The sequence below is a fragment of the Chiroxiphia lanceolata genome, chromosome 1 (assembly GCF_009829145.1).
Source record: "Chiroxiphia lanceolata isolate bChiLan1 chromosome 1, bChiLan1.pri, whole genome shotgun sequence".
In the NCBI taxonomy this organism is placed as follows: Eukaryota; Metazoa; Chordata; class Aves; order Passeriformes; family Pipridae; genus Chiroxiphia; species Chiroxiphia lanceolata.
The window spans coordinates 137,088,018-137,110,123 of NC_045637.1; the positions used below are offsets into that span (position 1 = coordinate 137,088,018).

The 22,106-nt window shown below is 36.0% G+C and overlaps 1 protein-coding gene across 7 annotated transcripts in view; it reads left to right on the forward strand.

Moving 5' to 3' along the window:
* The window catches only part of MLLT10 (MLLT10 histone lysine methyltransferase DOT1L cofactor), a 125,392-nt gene that overhangs the window by 90,839 nt on the left and 12,447 nt on the right, over nt 1-22,106 (forward strand). For all 7 annotated transcript variants that reach the window (XM_032707796.1, XM_032707787.1, XM_032707845.1 and 4 more), the window contains 4 exons: nt 118-296; nt 15,735-15,852; nt 17,187-17,259; nt 21,749-21,903. In XM_032707796.1, the coding sequence (XP_032563687.1) occupies nt 118-296; nt 15,735-15,852; nt 17,187-17,259; nt 21,749-21,903 (525 nt within the window). The remainder of the gene's footprint in view (nt 1-117; nt 297-15,734; nt 15,853-17,186; nt 17,260-21,748; nt 21,904-22,106) is intronic.

Consider the following 22,106-nt stretch of genomic DNA (forward strand, 5'->3'; position numbering starts at 1 on the left):
TTAAGTGATCTTGTTTGTCTTGATTAATTTTTCTACTGCATATTTACATGGTTACTAGAAAACAAAGGGAGGAGGAGAGAGAGAGATGCATGTAATCGTTTTTGTAATTTTTTTCAGGTATTTTTAGCAGCAATGATGTAGCAGTATCATTTCCAAATGCAGTATCTGGCTCAGGATCTAGCACTCCCGTTTCCAGTTCTCATTTACCTCAGCAGGCTTCAGGGCACTTGCAGCAAGTGGGAGCTCTATCACCTTCAACTGCGCCTTCTGTAACTACTGTTTTTGCTGCAACTCAGGTAAACTATCACAAGAGTTTAAGATAGCAAACCATGTTATTGACCTGCTTATTTTCAATATTAAAAGGAACCATAATTTGTTTGGAAAATAGGTTAATAAACATTATATTTGTTGTGAAAATGTTATAGTGATTAGAACTTCCCCATGATATTACATAGTCTCATCTTTGTTGAGCACATAGATTTTTTAAAAAATAGTCTGAGGAAGTGTTTAGTAATAATGACTATATTATGACCAGTAGCAAAAATTTTATTTACAAGTTGTCAGTGCTCTAACCAATGTCTTTTATCAGAACCAGTCAAGAAAGGATTTAAAAGAGGAAAATATGTAAAGTTTTCCATGTTTTATGCAAAAATGCTGGTATCAGTTAAAGAACAGAGGGTTTGTTTGGGATGTTTGACAAATGGGCAGTTAAGGCTAGCCCTGGCAAAGAGATGGCCTTGATAACGAATGTTGACATGGTATAGTTTTGTATATGAAAGGTCATGGAAATGAAGTTATGTAGCTCATGTTTGATGATGAAGGAGTAAGGAAGGCATGGGAGAAGTGCAGAATGGTGGCATAATAGAAGTAATGAACTAGAAAAAATATCTTTGTGATGTATTTTGATATGCTATGATAGTATGATGAATTTAAGTTGGACAAGATTACATTAGCAAGACAAGAGAGTACAAAGTTGTAGTTGGAGAAAGCCACCAAGGTTAGTGTGCAAGTATGAAGGAATGCTGCACTGGACAAGATGATTTTATATTTCTTGTTTCTTGTATTTTTCATTTTATGATGGGAATCTCTTACAATGAATGTATCAAATATATATCTTTTTGTGTGCATACAAGCAATCAGCTTTTAAAGAACCTGCAGTGATTTAAGATAGTGGATATAAACAATGAAGAATTAAAATCAAGCTTAATGTGTGTGTATGAGGATGAATATAGTACATGTATAGTAGCAATACTATGTGAAGACTAACACAGAATACATTTCAATGTCAAATAACAAGTTGTTTTAGGTGGTAGTTCATATTTTTATATAATTCTTCTGAACTGTTTTCCTAAAGATATAAGGTGGTTTCACCCAAAACCACATCTCTTTTGTACAAATTGATAGAAATTGCTTTCAAGAAATGAATTAAAAATATGGCGCTTTGGCAAGTTCTCTTTTTTTTTTTTTCATTTCCAAAGATCATTACACACTGTTACTCACTGAAGACTCTTAAACTGAACAGTCTGGAGATACGAGAAGAGGTTGTGTCATAGTTTAGGAGCAGGTGAAAAGATTTAAAAAACCCAAATAAGTCGATGCTCAGTTTCCACGGTGGAGAGGTTTGCCATCAGTGTCTTGGAAAGACTTGGCTTTTTGTGTGGCTCAGTGAACTCATAAATGATCTGGGGAAGGGAGGAGGAACAGATGCCAAGTTTCCTGATTCTGATGGGTTATGCAATGAGCCATTATGAAGATCAGCTGTCACAAACTGCTGAAAGACCTCACCAGCCTGTGTTGATAAGGTAGTAAGAGGGTAAATAATAAAGTCCATGTTAAGGGGAGAGGGCAGTTTCTATTCAAAACAGATACGGTACATGCCACAAGAGGTACAAGAAGAGCCATGGCAGTGAACAATGGCAAAGAACATCTTTATAAGGAGTGAGTAAATAGTGAAGGACTCGTGGCCTGAAAAAGAGACACTGAGATGGGATAAGACAAAGGTCTGTAAAATCAGTTGACATGGAAAAGTTAAATAAGCAAGAGTGGTGCACCATCACTTCTATTTGTTAACCTCTGTCAGAGGATAAACATCAAAAAGCAATGGGACAAACCCCATATTTAGCAGTCAGGAACAGAAATACCATAGTATTTTTTTTAGCTTTTGTTGTCACAAAGAGAGAGAAGTATACCCTAGGAGATAGACTTTCTCTTACTGTTTAGCTGAACTAGAGAGCCCTCCATAGGTTAAGTGCTTGAAATTCCTGTCATTTCTTTGGCTTTGTTGTTTGGGAGTTGCCTTGGGGGCTTTTTTTTTTCCCTCCCCAAAGAAGCAAAAGAGTTATGTATCTTACCTCACTACCAAACTTGTTTTCAAGTGGTCGCAGATTTACTTCTCAGAATCTTGGTCACAGGTACTATCATTTAAAGAGTCTTTTGGTTCTGAACTATACAGAGAGATTCAAATGGTGAGAATCTTTGGTTGACAACCTTAAAGGTGAGGTCCTGGCTTTGAACAGAGAATTAACAAAGTCCTCCACTGCTTCCGTGAGTCTTTTTTCAGTATAAAAGACTCCTTACTAGTTTGAAGAGATTCTGTCAAGAGAGCCTAGTTTACCATGCTGTTGTTCTCCAATTGAAGCAAACCTTTTTTTTTTGGTGTCCCCCCCCCCCCCCCATTTTAGCATAAATGACTGATTACATGTGAAGGGTTAGGGTTTACCTACTTAGTTCTGCAAAGTTTCATCAGAGTGCAGTGTCTACTTAGTGGGCTCTTGTGGATGTAGTCCCAATGTTTACCCACCTCTTGACCATGGAAGTATTCAAATAAGAGTGTGCCAATGTATTTTTTGTGTAGTGTTCTGAAAACTGTCACCCTAGGTTTTAAGCTAAGCTACCTCTATAGCAGGTAAAAAGCAGTAGTTAAAAAGTTAGGTTTTACTTAAACTACTATTACTTAAGAGAGCAAGTATAACCAAACCTTGGCTGCTCAGTTATCTGGTCAGGGTGGCAGATGTGCAGTTGGAATGGTACTAAAAATTGGAATAGCCTCTAGGATCTGCTGTTAAGATGTATCCTGTAAGATTTCAGCTGTTTTCCTAGATCTCTGTTGGGTGTTTGTAATTACGATTTTGGAGACATCATAAATTTGCCAATTTTTGATGGATTTTTTTTTCCCTTTTTTTTAAAAGACAGGTTTTTAAGAAATTCTAAAGAGAAGGTCTTGGGAAAAAATATGTTTCCACAGAATTAGTCTCAGAATTAGCTGATATATATTTGATTAGGATGGTATGATATGCCCCTAATAGAGAAAATTTTGTTCATAGTATTAAAAAAACTTGCAAGCAATTGAAAGCAACTGCCCTAAATTAAGTAATAATAATATTAAATGATACTACTATTAAATTTAATACTACACAAAATAACTTATTTTTAATAATTTTATATGCCCATATAAAACTTCAGCGATTAGAACTTCAAAGTGCTGCTTTTCCTTCAGCAACTAAACAACATTGATTTTAAAGCTTAAAAAAATCTCACAACTTGAAAATCCTGGATTTTGATTTTTTCATTTTATCGACCAGAATGATAGTTCCCATACTGTAATTTTTGTTTGTTTTTAAGACAAAAATATAGTATGGGCCTTGTTACAATCCCCTTTTCTGTCTCATTTTCTTTTCTCTCATGCCACTCATAATTTTTATTCCAATCTTATAAATCCAGAAGACATTATTAACTTGTGTTTCATGCTGTGCCATAACTGAATTTAAGTGCTGGTGTTGTTCACCAGGTGGGAATCATTGGACTAGTAAAAATGCCACTTGCTGAAAATGCAGATTTTTTGCATCCTGTTCTTTTTTATATGTCTTGGGCATAGCCTCACATAGATTACACTGCTTAATTCAAGTGAGGCTTTATTAGCATAACAATGCATTTAATAATTGCAAGAATGTAGGAAAAAAGGGATACAGGAGAAAAGGGGAACAGTCCAGTCCACACAAATATTTGCTCCTGGTTTTCAGTGAATTGATCCTCTTGACATGTTTGTGGATACTGCCTGGTTTGTATGTAACAGCAAACTACTATATCCCAAATGTCTGTCTTTCCTCTCTGAAGTGTATGTTTAACTTCTACATGATCATGTAAACTTTATATGTGTCCTCTGTTAAAAAAACCATCACTTTCTTGCATTTGGATTTTGAATATAATCTGAATTTTTTCCTTTTAAGCCAGCTCACAAGTTGCACCACTCTAAGGTCCTATGCTCAATTTTTATCTCAAGGATTTTGTTGTGTTTCATAATTATAGCAAAAATGTCTGTCAGCCTGTTATGCTGTTCTGTAACAGTTTGCTGTATTGCTCTTTCTGATAAATTATTCTTAGTGATTAACATATGTTCATAGAAAAAGCAGTGACCTGGGAGCCTCAGTGTCTTCTGGCATTGCACAGCAAGATTTGTTTTATTTGTCAGCAGATAGATGATTGTTAGATTGAAAAATTATTTTTTCCCCAAATTTTTGCTTAGTAGATTTAGTATTATATAACTGAATATTTGCTACTTCGGTTGGGATTGAGAATGAAACAGGTTGAGCTTTCTGTTCTTTTTGATGACTTAAATGAGTGAAATTACCCTCTTGGTGCTCTATGGTCGATTGTTTCTGGGGTCTCCATGTTCTGAAGGCAGGATCAAACTGCAGGATTGGAAGTAAAGGTTTTGACTGGGTTTTCTTCAGTCATTGATTATTAAAGCTGTTTAGTGTCTCAGACTGTATTGCTTTTAAGAAAAAATGCATTTAAGTGTTTTGTAATCTCATTTCAGTAGTATTTTTAGTGGGAGTGGAAATGGCACACAGTAGTTTGCTTAAATATACAGCCTTTTGCTTTAAAACTTCGTAGCTCATCAAGTTTTTGGGTTTGCTGTCGTATGATTCAGTAAGGTAGGATCTTTACATTAAAGTAATCTCAGTTTATTCAGAAATTTTCAGGATTTATTCTTTTGACAATTCAATATAAAATTTTGACTTTGTAGATGAATTTTTTTCATTCTACTGCATGATGGTATCTCTTAGTGACTGTAATAAGCACATCTGTGAGGCATTATCAAGCAATATTGCATACACCGGCCACTAACCTCTTCTACAGATACAATTCAAAAGATTTTCTCTTTCTTACTTTTTTTTTTCCTGCTGCTGCTACTGGATTATTATTTCTTCTTTTTTTCCTCTGCAGCTTCTGTTTTATTTTCTGCCTAAATTCTCAGCCCTTACTTTATGCCTTGTACTTCCTTCGCCACAGAGGCAGATAATGAAGAAGGAAAAAGCCAAGAAGTGTCTGTAACAGCAGGCCTTGTAGCTTGCACAGAGATAGGGAAACTGAATAAATAGTTGCTGTTTGTTATTCTTTTACATCCAGGATTTATTTGTGATGACATGATAGGTCCACTTCTGCATAGTGTAATGAAGTACTGCCTCCAAGGTAGAGACATGATAATTGGGAAGGTAGGTGCTGCTGCTCAGTTGCAATGCTGAGTGAAATAAGTTTCTTTTTATCACTTCCATTGTCCCCTCTGAAGTTCATTTGGCTTTACTCCCCTTAGGAGCAGTAGAAAAGCAGCAGGGTTTTCTTTAGCATTCATATAGTGGTGGTTATCCTTCTTTGTCTGATCCAGCTTTTAGAGGGAGATAAGGCTTACTTTTTTCCAGTAGATTTGGAGTTATTTGTTAGCAACAGCGGAATGTGAAAGCTCAGGAATCCTGAGATTTTTTTCAGGTTCTGAGTGTAGGGCACATGATGTTTCAGATGCATCTGTCCTTCAGTTTATATTTTCTCACTTTCTGAATTAATCTAGTCCCTAATTTTGGATCTCTGTAGTCCCCTGCTCTTTCTCCACATCACCATCTACACTATTTTTGGCTTCCTGTTCTAGTGGATTTTTTTTCTTGTCATAGTTTAAGTCTGCTCATCATTTTGCATGCTATCAAGGGACTTTCTTGTCCTTTTTATTTTATATTCTAGCACTCACGGGAAAATAAATGAAAATACAGGAAATAGGAACTTTATACTTAGTTCTTGTCCCTTTCAAAGCAGAAGATAGGAGCAGTTTTGGGACTATTCTTATTTATACCTTCACAACAGGAGTGGAATTATGAAGGAATTTGAGAGTACATCTTAAACAAATACCCTTTGTTTCTTTGCTGAAAATTAAAGTTGAGCGGAGTTTTTGCAAGTCTTCAGCAGAGAGATTTGGGCATTTTCATAGGACAGTAAAATGCATCTTCCTGATTGATATTTCTTCCAGGTTTACAGTTGTAGCCTCAAATTATGGATCTCACATTCTCAAATTCAGTATGGCAAAGGAAGGTACTGTTGCCCACTTCTGTTTCCCAGTCTTGCTCAGAGAAACATGCTCTGTTTCCTGCTGGTTTGATGCTTGTGGTGGTTTTTGTTGTTGTTGTTTTGGTTTGGTTTTTAATATTCAGCTCAATGTAAACATGAGGAAGGAAGGAAAGTTTCAGGTTAATAAGCATCTGAATTTTGCTAGAGCTGGGGAGGCTGGGAAACAAGGCAGCAAGGGAAGTTTCTGGGCCATCCTCCCTGTGGATACTCTAGAAAATGGTGGGTCTAACAGCTGTTAATGTTTAATGAACTTTTCTTTGGGGAGTAGGATGAGTACATGGAACAAGACAAGTTGCCCCCAGTTGGAGGACTTTGGGATGTGACAGTCTCAGACTGTGGTAACCTGCGTTAGATGGTTGGCTGCTTAAGTGAGTTTCCTGCTTCACTCCTGAAGGTGCACATCACAACAATGTGGAAGTTAAAAGTTAGAGTTTGCAATGCAAAGGAACTTATCCTATTTATATTAAATTGCATTAGACAAGTAATCAGAGATGATTTCCAGAACTTAGGAAGAACTTGACTCTCATTTTACGTTTTTTTCAAGCCACTTTCTGAAGTCTATTTCTTAATATAGAAATCACTGAGATATTGAATGCCATAAGAGCTCTTAGGTAGTCCAGAGTGCAGATAGGATAGATTTCTACTGCATATCTGCAAAGGTAGTAACAGCTGAGTGCCTTGTGGTGACACCTCTCACCCCTTAGTAATTAGTCATTAAGGTAAAGCATAGACAGTGATTATGGCAATATGTTAATATATTGCTAAGTTTCTCCAAAATAAGCAAGTTCTATTAGTTCATTTTTTAAGTTCAGTTTCTACATTGTCATACAGTATGTGGTGGTGGTGTGAGGTTTTTTTGTTTGGTTTGTTGTTTTTTTAAAATGCAAAACAGTACCCAGTTTTACCAATTTGCGATCAGTTTGGGTGTATTTTCTGCATTTTTCTTTTTAAAGATGATTTGTAGGAACTTTAATATGAGTGAAAATTAAAAAGAGAATAATAAAACATCTGGAGGTAATGATGTTGCATGGCTTAAGCAGCATCCTTCCAGAAAAAAGAAATTGTGCCTTTACTGTGGTACTAGAATTCTCTAATCAATAGAAATGGTGGATACATGAAAACCAGTTAACATATTTTATGTTACTATCAAAACACCTTGATGATAAAGTCTCTTGAAAGAGGTTCCTGCTCACCGAGTCAAAGGTAAAATATCAACGTGGATCACAGACTGTTTGGATGCTGAAATTTCTTGGTTCTCTTTGTCTCATAACTTAAAAAAAAGATCTAAAAGGAAAAGTCAGCACAACCAGAACAAAAAGAAATCATTCTTAATAGAATATGTTGCTCATCTTCGAGACTCACTGCCACAGGAAATTGCCAGCTCTGGAGATTTAGAAAGTGTGCTGAATGCATCCCCACAAAATGTTGTAGACAGAGAGGTTTAATATTGTGGTGTAAGGTGTCAGTGCTAAACAGTGACTTTTCTTCCAAAATATTTGTGTCACAGCCACTTAAATTTGAGTCTTGCAAAATTAAAAATGTAAAAGAACTGTGCTAGTAAAGGTTTTTGCTTCGAATTTTCTTGTTTCTCACTTAAAAGAGGTTTTAATTCCTTATTACTTCTAGGAAAACGGGTAAAAATCTAATTTTCTTCTCATGCAATCTAACTGAGGATTTTTGGGGTGGGGGTGGATGAGAGTAGCAAGGAGCAAGAATTTACAGCCAGAGGGAAAATTCCTTCTAACATGTGACTCAAGTAGAAGAACAAAGGAATCATAGTTGCAAGTAATCTAGTATTTAGCCCAATGAAAATCTTTACTTTTCGTGTTTTCCTCTTGCTTCAGTAAGATTGTCTTCGCATAGACTTATGCAATATAGAGGTAGTCTGAAAGGCAGTTGCATGATTTTGCACAGGCTGCATGCTGAGACAACTGCATCAATGTTTCGGTCTAGCAATAAATGTTTTCTGCCTTCAAGCTGAAGCTTATTTAGCTTGGCTTATCTGGTGCTGCTGTAGCAACCATCAGTCTCCAGGCAACTGAGGCACATTGACCTCTTCGTTGAACTGAGTGTAGCACTACTTCAATTTAGTTGCCTGAGACAATAGTAATAGTGTTGAATGTGAAAAATTTTCTAGTTTGTATGCAATGGAAATAATAAAACTATTTGGATGGAACTGAAAGTGTAGGTCTGACTTGGAAAAGATTTCAAGTTTACACGGTGTGTGCTTTGTTATAAGCTGCAAAGTTGGTTGCTGAGTCAGTGTCCTTATAGGCCTTCTATAAATGTTGAGAATCTTGCAAGCATTTTTACACAGCAGCAATTCTGCTACTGTAGGTGTTTCATCACTTAAATAGCAAAGACTGTTGAGGTTTATTTAGTTACTTAAAATGTCAATGTTTGTGAACAAGTAGCTGATTTTTATTATTACTCTTTCTGAAATATAGTTTTTCAAGTAGTTACTTTTCTCTCAGATACATTATTTGCCATATTACAAGTGTCTGGCTTTCTTTGGGATACTCATACGAAGAAAATAAATTACTGAGTTTTTTCCCTAATAAAGCCATTTTCTCTGCTAGTCAATATGAGAGTGAAATTGAGATTCCTCATAGATAGGTTAAGGTTCTTAAGAAAAGCAGATTCTTGGGCAAGACAGTGCTTCCATTGTCTATGTAGAGCACATACAGGTTAAGTGCTATAAAGAGAGAGGTAGATGGAAAGGATGGAGGAACAAACTTGAGGTAAAAGGGATTTGTGTTGAAATGATAGTTCTGTTTTCAGTTAGGTCTGTGGGGGAGCTGGAGGAATCCCAGGGTCTTATTTCTGTAAAGCCTCCTTTGAAAAAAAAAAAACCTAAGCCTACTACAAAACAAACAAACAAAAAAGCCTAGACAACAAAACCAACCAACCAAAAAGGACCTCTTAATGAAGTAGCATTCTGGTTAGTTTTTGTACAAGTCTCTTTTTTATGTCTGCTATATAACTAAAGAGATTTTAACTGTTAAAATATTATATAATATCCAGGTTAGTTAACATGGAGGAGAGGAGTAAACTAGTAGTACAGTTGAGGTTTTAGTGTTTTCACATTACTGGAAGATAGGCCTTCTATCCGTGTGGTTTTTAATGACTTGATGTGCCCTTGTTGTACACTGGGCAGAGGTATAAATTAGTTTCTGTAGGTGTGCCATTAATTTTTCATTTTGCTTTTCAAATCCCACTGTGTTTCCCAGTTGCATTCATTCATGCCTTTCTTGGAAAATATTTGAGTGCTGCTGTTTGAAGGTTAGATGGTTTCATTTAATTGAAAGATTTATTTGTACATTTAATCAAAACAGTTGATTCTCAAAGACAGTATTTGATTATTTGCTTGTTCATAAGTGAGAGTCTTCATTACAGCTGGAAGTTCAAAGTTGTATTTTTGTTAGTAACAGAAAAAGTACTAATGATGTGAATATTGTATCCATACAGGACTTCATAAACTCTTTTTCTGACTTAACTTTTCCAGCCTCCTAATTAAACTTCTAAGAGTTAATTCTTTTATTTCAGCCAGGTAGTGAAAACATTTATTGTGTAATTGGACCTTGATTATCTGTTTAAGAAAAACGTTGGACTTTAAGGGCTTCAGAGTGCTTGGATGGTAAGGATGATAGTATGGGAGGGTTATCTTTTTAATCTCAGTATTGCTTTCGTAGAATGAATGAGTAAAACACTGCAGTGGCTGTTGGGGGTTGATTCACACTGATGATGTGTGATAGCAGGTGAGATGAGGTTAGCTGTAAAAGTTTGCTCTGTGCTTTCAGTCATCAGTAGTTCCTGTAGTCTGTTTTAATCAGTAGGTCAGTATAGTTTGCTTGAAAATTAATTATTAATTATGTTCAACTTATAACTTATGACAGCCAAAATGTGTATTAATAAGATGTAAATGAAAGTATGAGTTTAGTTAATATATATAAATATTTTAAATATAAATGTCATGCTGCAGATTAATATTGTGTTGTGCTAGTTGTTTTGAAAAGATGATAATTTTCAAAAGAAATGTGGAAACAGTGCTTGATTAAGGATCTTCCGAGTTGTCCTCCATTCCATCTGTATTTCTTGGCATATAGGAAAATAAACAGGAATTTGGAATTTTTTTTTTTCATTAGAAATAAGGTCTACATAAGATTTCTAAGCAAATTCATATTTGTGGTGAAAATTTTCAAGGGTTGTGTTGCAGTAAGTGATACATGAGAAGTTGTTGCTGTTGTGGCAGACCTTCCTCTTGGGCTTCCTAGATGCTTTGTTGTGTTGCAGTTACCTGTGGTCTGACCACCCCCTGTGGGTGTGCATTGCCACCCCAGATGAACAGCTGACCACAGTTCAGAGAAGGCAAGTGATGTTGTGTATCAGTGGTTCCCTCACATCTCCTAAATGAAGTTAAAGGTACTGAAAGAAAAAAAGGAAGCAATAGCATATTCTTCCCATTGCCTTCAATACCCAAGCAAAGGCCTTAAAAATTCCAGGGATAAAAATAATATTTCTTCACTTGTCCAAGTTAAGCTAGGAAGCATAAGATCAGGCTACTTTTGCTGCTGTCGGTTGACAGGCAGCTCTTTTCACTTCTCAAGAAAAGCAATTAATTTATATATATGCATATTATCAATTTTTTATTATAATTATGTGCCTAGCATTAATATGTGTTCATATCTAAGCTCATTTAATTGCAATGCAGGTTTTAATTAATTAATACATTGTTCAGATAAATGTTGCTTGTCATAAGACGAAAATACATGAGCTTAAGATGACTTCTAGATGAAGTTAAGCTATGTTAATACTTGGTCTGGTGCTTGAATTTCCTTTCATGTTTCATGAAGCTCGACAACTGCATGGAAAGCATTGGTAACATCTTCTCAGAAGTGTAGCAGAAAAGCTTGCAGAAAATGTAGCTTTTAACTTCATCTACATCAAAATCTTTTATACTGCTTTCAGTAGTAGTTGGCCATAACTAGTTGTTTGTGGTATCTAATGCTCTTTATTTCTTAACTTTGTGTTAATAAGAACAAGGGGGAGTTTTGTGCTTTATATCCAGCATCGTGCTGTGATGAAGAACCTAGTATGATTGGTTAATGGTATGACCCCAACCACAGGAACAATGATATGTTTTTATTTTAAACAAGAAATAAAATTAACCTTTGAAATTATTTCTGACAAATAGATATTGGCAGAAATAGGTAATTAGGTGATCTGTCACTAATTGTAAAGCATCATGATGATATAACACAAAGCTACAATATCGCAGTGACTATTTTTAAAGCAGAGGGGAAAAGGGATGTTGATTGGATATAAACTGATTAAGAAACTGTCTTGGAATTGGTTGTTCTGGCCATCCTTGTTGTCCTATCATGAAAGGAGGAGAGTTCAGTAATGGTTTAACTACAATTAAATCCCTCCCCTTTCTTTATGGAAACTCAACTGTAGGCATTTCAGCATTAGCCTAAACAATGGTTTTGAATATGTTAAGCCCCTAACAATTAGGGAGCAGTTTGGGGCATTGAATAATGTGGAATGATGCAATTGAACCTGACAGCTTCAACAGTCAGCCTACTCATGGGACCCAAAAGTTGTTCACACTTGGTTTCATCTCTCATCACACGCTGAGTATTAAAACCTTACTGGTGTGGAGCTGAGACAGAAATGAGGCCTGTTATCAGAAAATATTTCATAGCATAAAACTTGAAAGGAACAGGGGAAAAAGCATGTTCAAAGGGTCTCAAAGTTTTGAGACCTAGGCTAGTTGCATACAGCTAAGTATTGCCTAATTTTTCTCCCCTTAGTTTTTTTTCTGCTTAAAGAACATGAAACTTTTGAAATGAACAGACTGCTTTCCCTGGAAATTTTAAGTAAAATATTCAGTTACTTGGGAAACTTTGTAGTCATACTGTTAGAGTAAAATACAATTTGAGAGTCATGCAGACAAATACAAAAGTATTTTAAATGTTTTGGATTATATATTTAGTAAACTTGCAAGTCTTGTTCTTTAATTAGAAGAATATACTTGCACTTTCTCTCTTGCTGTGGAGGAAGTGTTTTTAAGCATCAGTCAAATATCAATCATTTATTCTTATTGCATGTGCACATTCTGTGAATTACAATGCATCGTCCTTCTGTGCTGCTCTGCTGCTTATGGCTTTACTGATTTATCGAACATGCCATAAAGGAAAGCAGTGTGTTACGTACCTCTAGATGGGCTTAAATCCTTCTGCTAAAATATTTTTAGGAAAATTTGCTGCCTTTTCAAAATAAATACTTAGCAGTCTCATTTTTTCATTACTTCATACATTTTAATCATGTATTGTGTTGAGTGTTTAAATGGTATCAGTTGAAATAAAGAATAATACAGCTTTAAAAGTTTTGCATTTTAGAACATGTTTCAGTCCTGTGACCTTAATATGTATTGACAGGATGATTGCGCATTTTTAATAAATGCTTGCTACAGCTTGTTTCGACTGTGAGTGAAACATGAAGCTCCTATTTCACCTTTAAATAATGTAGCACTCCTCCACCTCCTCTACTTCCCTGTCAGATGAAGTTGTCACATACAGAAGAAAGCTTCGCAAATCATTATTCTTGTCATTTTACGTAGCCGTTTTAAAAAAGTATTTTCAAAGTTTTTAATTTGCCTCCAACTTAACTTGAACAATTTTATTGTCTTTTTCCTGTGAGAGTTGCATAGGATGCAGGATGGCACTAGAACTTTGGTAGTTCCAACTTGTTGTAGGACACCTTTAATATTAAGTATAAACAGGGGTTAAGTCTAGGGTGAAACCACCACTTGTGAAACACCTCAAGTTCTTAGATATTGTTTAAATCCCGCTAAGTCTTTTAATCTATCAACCCACTTAGCAAACATTGTTTAATTCCTTTGATGTCTTTTGTTTTGTGATGTGATGGTTACTCAACAAACTTTAGCAACTCCCTTCAAGATACTTAAATATTTTCAGAAGGTTCTTAAAGCTATTTGTGCATGTTTCAGTCAAATTAACACATATTCTCCTTGCTGATTATAGCTACCCTGCCATCATAAACTAATATAGAGTTGCTATTGCACATTTAGGCAGCCTTGCAGTGAATTACAAGGACTGAGAGTAGGTGTACATCTTCTGTGCAAAATGTGAGCAGTACACTTACTGGAATTAAAAGAAATCTTTTAGAGAAATATTCTAAAACTGAACAGAAATAAGACCTGGTGTTTGGAGTAAAAAAAAAAAAGGCACAAACTATATTAGTAGAATTCATAACCTCAACCAGTCTATTTAAACTAAGTATGTGTAGACTTTTATTTTGCTAGTCTGACCTTTTAGATATGGTTGAATGGTAATACTGGTTGAATCTCTTAACATTCCATTCTGTAAGGTTTCTTCAGTGAAAGGATTTGACAAAAACCTGTATTGTTTTTGGAGTTTTTTTGGTTTTGAGGGGAAAGCAGCTGAAGGTTGGTAGTAAACAGTAATAGTTGAGTTGGAATTGCAATATGGGCATTTGTTAAAGGAAATAGCAGGAGCTGTGCAGTATTGCTGCCTTTGTCGGTCAGTGTCACAGTACTAATACATACTGGAGTTCTGGAAGCTGTCGTATATAGGTGGAAGTGCCTGCATTGTTTTTAAGACTTAGAAATAATTCCGATTAATTCTACTAAAGATACCCAACCAAACAACCAGAACTAACAGCCAGATGTGAATTGATGCTCTGGTTCCATGTCTAGCAATCTTGCACATACCTATAAACTGAAAAGTGAAAAAAACCCTGATCATTGTAAGCAATTACTTGTGGCTTTTTCTAACTTTGTGACAGTAGAAGAATGTAAGTATCAGACACAATTTCTCACCAGTATGTAGTAAATAAAGCATCATTGAAAACAGTTGTGTGAATGCATAAAAGTCCATTCATCAAGTTTAATATATTGGCTGAAAGCCAAAACTTAATGGTAGTGTGTGATTCTTTCCAGATACATAGTTTATACTCTGTAATATTTTGCTGTAATAACCAGTATGTTTCCCCTGTCTCTTGTGTACAGTTATGCATGTCAAAATGTCCCAGAAATTGAGTTCCTTACTGTTCACCTTCTTTTTTTGTTTTTCAAAAAAAGTTTCATGTGTAAAGGTTGTTTACATTTTCTTAGCAGATTAATTTTAAAACCAGTGATCACACAGGTTTGTGTATCTTCAGTTCCACCCCCCACCCCATCCCCATTGCAGTCTTTTCTTTGTTCTGAAATAATTTTTTTATCAGGTAGGAAAATGCCTTTTAAATAAGCAGCCTTGCCTTTATTTCTTTGATTGCCTGTCTCTGCAACTCAGCATTTGACACAAATCTTTTCTTCGAAAGGGAAAAAGCATCAGCAGCCAAAGAAGAAGGTATTTTTATTGCGTTGGATTATGCAAGATTTTGGCCAGCCTCCTTAGCTTCATCTGTTCAAGGGTTCATTTTCGCTTGTTTGGCACAAGTCCCAGCAGAGACCTTCAGAATTGTGGTTAGCAACATGAATGAACACAAACTTTGGGAGCTCTTCAATAAGTAGAGCTGGCCAACTGCCAAAAATACAGTTCCTTATATGGGGTCAGGGCAAAGCTGTGATTCCCCAAGCCCCCTATTGTATAGAAAACATACTTGTAATGGCTGTTTGCGTTCTTTAAAATAAAAACAAAACAAAACAAAAAAACACCAGGCTTCCAAGTCTATCAAAATAGGAAGTAACAAAATAGTGTGCACGTTTTACTAATGACGGAGTCGAGCAAAGGAAATATGGCTCTGTGTAGTTAAACTATAGAGCTGAAAGTTGGACCTTTTGACCTCCACAGCCGGCTTGTGATGTAAGGAACCCAAGCATTTGTGAGACATCTGTTGTCTACCTGCCCTTATTTTGTAAATGGTTTAATAAGATTAAATAATTAGTAGGGATAACCACATGGTCGCCATGCTACTAAGTCCTAGCATTGAGCGCATACTTCAGGATCGCAAGGAAATCTGCCCGTCCTGCTACACTGTGGTTGTTTTAAAATGCAATTTAGGTATTTTTAATATTTGCCACAGTACTTTTTTTACTAGAAGGATTTTTTTTAATTGACAGATCTTGCAAACGACAAGTACAACACACTTTAAAACTGACATATTTTCAAAGTACTGCAATTTTGTTTCTGTATTCACAAAGGAAAAATATTTTTTTTCTTTTAAATACATTGTTTTTAAAAAACATTCAGCTTACAAAAACAATAATTGTGCAGTAGAAAGGCTTCTTTAAAATACATCTAGCATTTCTCCCCCTTTTAAAACAAGGATTCAAGTTTTTAATCGGTTTCTTGCAGGCAAACACCCTACCTGGATCTTCTCTCAGTCTGCCTCCATCCCACATGTACGGCAATAGGCTGAATCCAAATTCAACCATGGCAGCACTTATGGCTCAGTCTGAAAACAGCCAAGCAGGTAAGCTTCTGCTGCCGGTGCAAATGTGCAGCTTCACAGACCTCAGTATTTTTAAAAAGATTGTTAAATTTTATTTGTGAGCTCTGCTCGGCATTTGGTTATTAAATGTCTGTACAAAGTTGTTCTGTGCTGGAAGTAAATTCTCAGTTGTTCTGTGGAACAGCGCGGGTTTTCTTCCCCCTTTCTTTCCCCTCGGTGTGTGAAATGTAAATGTTTAAGCAGAGCCATCAGCAGGCAGGAATGCACCAGTGTCTCCTGTGACTCCTGTGATTGATGCGCTCAGTTCCCGGCTCTTTGCAACCGGAGTAACACAGCTCTGGGTTTTGTCGTGAATAGTTGAAACCTTTATTTGCATAATTCATGAAATTGCATTACATACAAGTTCGTGTGAAAGAGATCCCGTTAGAGAACTTGTGCAGCATTTAATAATCTTGTGAATATTTACCGGTTGGCATTTGGTACCGGAGGCTCTCCGCTGCGGTTTTAATGAGCCGCTGGCTTTGCTTTGTTTCATTCCCTCCGTAAGGATTTGTTGACATGTCGTAGTAGTCATGCCTGTTTGGGGGAAGGGAATGAGTTTAGCAGTTTACCAAGAATGGATCAGTCATGTCTTTGCCCTCCGAGGGGTCGGAGGTCGCTTGACTCAGAATAGGGGGAGGGCAACCTTGAAGGGGGCAGATAGGGTTATTTTATTGAGAGGCCATAGGGAAAATAACCCTTTTGAGTCCTTCCAAGCAAAACGTTTTCATATATTTAATGAGGCCTTTTTTGTTTGTTTTACTACCTTTTTAGCAAGGGGCTTTCCTATGCTTCTGCTTATAAATAGGAATTAGTGAATTATACGCTTTCATAAAGTTTTCAGTAAATTTGCAGAATAATGTGTGCTTGTTAGATGGCAGCAGTAAGTTTAATACGTTACATATTTTATGAGTTGTTTTGGGATGCAAAGTGTTAAAAAAATACAGAGCATCAGGATTTGCTGTGATAAGCATACAGATTAGCTGTCCACAGCTGTGATTCATTACTTTCACCGTACAAATTAAAAGTGGCTGAGGGGAGGGTACTGCAAATGCAAACCACGCTTCTGTGCTGTAAAACTGAAAGGAATGAAAGAAGTGAACATAATCCATGGCCTGGTACAGCCTCAGAAATGTGTAAGGACAACACCTTACATGCTACAGTTCAGCAATCTTAAACTAGTTACTTATTCACTCTTCAGCAGTTACTACAGATAGAAGTTGAGATTTAAGGTATTTTTAAAATATCTCCATGAGATATTAAAACTCTTATCTAAGAAAAGGTGATTTATCAGCTGTGAAATATTTACACTGCAGATCAAGATCTCGGAGATAATAGCCGAAGCCTCGTTGGCAGAGGAGGATCACCCAGAGGAAGTCTCTCACCACGGTAAGCGTTATTTACATTGGAGAGTGCAGGCAGAGGAAATGTTTTAAGATTTGGAAACTTCACTGTCTTTTTGCTAGTAATACTGAAGTGTTTTAAAAGCCTATGTATATAAATGTGTATACACACATGTATAAATATCTTTATTTTTATATAGATATATCCTTCTAAAAAAAAATCTCTAATATGCTCAGAGAGCTAAAATTGTGCTGAAATTTACTTTTATATCAACTGAAGTTAGGTTTACAAATGAAGGTTTTTAGGTAAGTTAGTTTACTCCCTTATTTAAGAAATGGCGACTTGCTCTTGAGGGATTTATCTGTCATTTAATCCACGTATGCTACTTACCTCCTCAGAATTGTTACTACAATCATATTTTAGTCATACTTGCAAAAATTCCAAAATCTCACAGACTTAACAATGATCACACAAATAAGATGGTGTGAGACATTAAATATAGTTAAAAATTTCAAAGAAATATTTTCTTCCCTTTCCCTCCCAACTTCAAAATATGCAGCAATTCTCTGTAGAAAAAAGAAATACTTTTTTTGTTCTGCTGCAATTCACATCTACTAGAAAAGTTTGAGATAAGAAATCTTCTGGAACTGTATCACATTATTTTGTTTTAAAGTACTTGCTGTTAAAATTTCAATATTGTGTTTTAAATACTTCAGTAGTATTTTCTGTATATTTTAAGTGAATCTTTGTTTTTAAAGGGCTTTGTTTTCCATACTAAATCCCATATGAATTAAATTTTATAGTGGTATTACTGTATTGTTTTTACTTAGGGACCGATCATGGGAATTTTATCCTGAAAAGGATTTTAGGATAGCTAAAAAATGGTAGTTACACAGGAATAGCATTGCAATAATGAATTTTATTGTTATAGCATGTGTTTATTACAGTAATTTATAACAAATATCTCCAAATTAGGTAATTTAATGTACATGCCTGGTGTTGTTGATTTTGTATTCTATTTCTTAATTAATCAGAAGACATCTTGCTGGATGGGGTGACATTATCAATTATCATACTTAGGTGTTAGGATTACCTTGTCATGAACTTGCTTTTAAGCTTTCCAATATGTGTTGCTTCTAAAATAATAAATAGAGAATTTACAAATGAGTTTAGACTGTTTTCTCATTATAAATACGTATACATACCTGAGCATATAAATTTATATATACAGACAAGGAGGTTCAGAGATGCTCTGAAATGCTCAACAGTTAGGAAATTCGAGAACTTTGGATTATGTATTAAAAAGTCCTCTTATGCATACATGTTTTGGTACTTATGAATTTTAATGCCTTCTTAGTTCATGTGCAAAGACTTGGTGTTTGCACAATTTGCATAGGTCATAGTTGTGTTCAGTTTGTCTTTTGGTCAAATATTCGGGTAGGTAAACTTGTTAAATATGATGCTTCTGTAGAGTGTATGTTCACGGTATATACAGTCCAGTATTTGCTACACGGTAAAATCCCACCTGTTTTCAATGTGGATGGTAAAGGAGAACTGAATGATACGAAGGCCACATCAGTCCACAATGGCAAAGCTTCCTGCAGTGTGTGGAAGCTGAAGCACTTCACAAAGAGCAGACAGATTTTGCTTGGCAGTCGGATTGTTCAAAAGCAAGCTAAAAATGGGAGAGGATGGGGAGTGCTGGGTGACAGAGGAAGGGGGAGGAATTACTGCTGTTACAGAATTCAAAGATGGAAAAACTTAAGTCTGAATTACCTAGCATGGAAAAAATTTAGAAAGCTTTAGAAACTCATTCAGTTAAGTTCAGTAGTCAGCAAATTTCACCTTTGGTTTGGGCGATAAAAAAGATTACATGTATGTCGACGTTTCTGAAATGTGTAGGTAACTCCCCACCTTCCCCACTTCAATAAATAAGTAACTGATTACTTAAAATATGGTTTATAATGAATAAAAAGCTAACTTAAAAAATCTGCTATATGGAAACTTTGCAACTCTGAATGTTACCTGCTTTATCTATTAAAATGATTTTGCTGCAAGTTCTGACTGTTCCTTTTGAAGCTTATGAGATACATAAATAACACACTTCTCCTAAAGAACCATGTGATTTTCAGTGAGTTGCTTAAAACAGAAACACTTGCAGAAACATTCGTTTGCTGTTGATGATGCAGTTGATTGCAGCTCTTTGGAGAAGACATATGTGACTCATGAGCTTGTATGGTCATTTCCAATTCACACTGTTGTATCTTTGTACCCCAATATAACCACAGCGTTTGATGTTTAAGCTGTCGTATTTTAACTTTTAATATACATAAATATATGAGAAATATAAATATACCTGGTATATGTGAGCTGTTTCCATTTTGCAAAGGAATTACTGCTTTTCCCAAGGTAGCACTTAAACTTTTTTTTACCCTGTAGTTAACCTTAGATTTAAAAATGTGCTGTGTGATACCTGCATTGAAATCTGTATGTGTGCTTATATCTAAATGCACTATTGTTTCCAATTAATGCTCTAATATTATGAGTAACTCTACCCCAAATTTAAACAAAATACATTTGTGAAAGCAAGCAAGGTATGAAACACGGAATTCCCGTGACGGCATCGTATTAGTGCAGGCAGCACGTTTATAATCCTGTTGGAAACTATGATCAAATGCTATTTGGAATAAGGATTTGACTCTGGTGTGCAGGAACCATATCGTATCTAAAGGATGAGGTAGGGGTTCATTTGGAAGATGATGGATTGACTAATGTTGCAATACATAGAAATCTAGATTTTATTTTTTTTTTATTCTTCTCCTGTACAGGCTTCCAGTGAAGGATTGCAGAAGTTATACAGTCATGTATTGCTTTGTTTCTACCTTTTTGAAATTGATAGGAAACAGTACAAAGCCCAGGAAGAATTTTGTTGGTGATTTATAATTCAAACAGTGCAATCTGTTAGAGTAGCATTATGCACCCTTCAGAAGCACGCAGACAGAGAGAGAGAAGTTGCTGGGGGAGTTGATTGGTGGTTTTCTGTATTTGGTTTTGGTTTTGTTGTTTCGAGTTTTTTTAAAGTGCGTTGTTTGTGTGGAGTGTAAGTGTAGGCATAAGCCTTCCTTCTTACAGCTTCAGCATATCCTTGTAAACAGCCAGTCTTAAGGCTGGTTTTGCCATGTCTGTGCTGAACTGTTAAATGCTGTTGTCATCTCTTGTTAAAAAACACCACCTTGGTTACTCATTCATCAGGGCTTTTGTTTTAACAAGTGCTTTTCTTTCATTCTGTATGGAAAAGAGGAATTATTTATAAATACTTACAGAGCTCTTAAGTCACCTACTTATAACCTTTTCTCGTAAAAATCGCTTTGCTCCGGTGCCTACAAAATGCTTGACAGTCATTAGGTAGCTAATGTGCTGTGACCACTGCTTATTACGGTAATCATAATTAACACACCGATTTCCTGAGCTCTCCATGTTATCCTGTACTGGGACTGTGGTGGTCTTGTTGTTAAGTCTCCACTATGGGTAAATAGTACGGCTGTGACCCCGTGATGGCACCAGTTGCTCACGGTAATAAGTAATATATGAGAATCTGAGCTCACTGGAGTTGACTAAAAACAACCCCAAACAACTGACAACAAAACCAACAACCAGCTTTTAGTGGGCCTTGGTGTTGATCCTGTGTGAGGAATGGGACCATGCATACATGAGCCCAGAAGCCTGAGTCAGAAATACACCAAACATCTGGTTTTGCTCACAAGTTGAATTTTACCATCCAATGCTAAAGAAGTCTTCTCGTAGGACCTGGGAGAGAAACCCATCTTTCTCAGTGGCTGAATGCTGAATATTTAGTTTTCTCTTGAATGAGAAAGGACATGTGGCAAGGGGATTGTTCCTTGAACTATGTGTGATTATGAATGGAAAAGGAGGTATATTAAGTGTGCACAGGACAGGCAGAGGATAACACAACTTTCATTGCATCCCTTGTGAAATAATATTTTCACATAGTCCCTCAAAAATCTGGGTTTACATTACTGTTTTTAGAACAATTAGTTAGTGGAATTATATATGGCCTTGCTTTGTACTGATTTTAATAAATGCTTTTTATTTTCCCCAGTTTTCTCTAGGAAAGGTTTGAAGTTTGGTGGTGGTTGTTTTTCCCCCCACCTGCCAAAGACAGGTGGCCTGTGTATCCATACATATAATGGTTTCCTGCTGTAGAAGTGCATGTTGTATAATTTAATTCAATGCTATTTTGCAGTTAGTATTTTGTTAGTTTGTATGCAAGAAGAGGTTATGTGCTTTCTCAGTATAAATTCTCACACTGTAATAATACATCTTTTTTTTATTAAAGCACTGACAGTGTGTGAACTAGGAGTTCTTAGTGATGTTGATGAATTAACTTAGTCTTGGAAACATAAGATACGTAGGTGCTAAGGGCTGATATAAAATAAGAAGTTTCAACAACCTTTTTCCAACGCGTTTCCTTTCATTCTTTTCTTTAAACAATAAATTGCAATATTTTCAACAGATCCCCTGTGAGCAGCTTGCAGATTCGCTATGATCAATCAGGGAACAGTTGTGGGGAGAATTTGCCCCCAGTAGCAGCCAGCATAGAACAGCTTCTGGAGAGGCAGTGGAGTGAAGGACAACAGTTTTTATTAGAGCAAGGCACCCCCAGTGACAGTAAGTACTCACAGTCTGTTTATTATGGCTTTTGTTAACTGTTACTCAGAGCTGCTATTCTGTGCTTGTCCAAGAATTTTAACAAAATTTATTTTCTGTTGTGACTTGAAATATAACTGTGGTGTATAGTTCTAACACAGTTCTTAATGCAGCACGTGGCATCAGTAGGTGACAAACAACTTCTCCGTGGCTATCTACGCTTT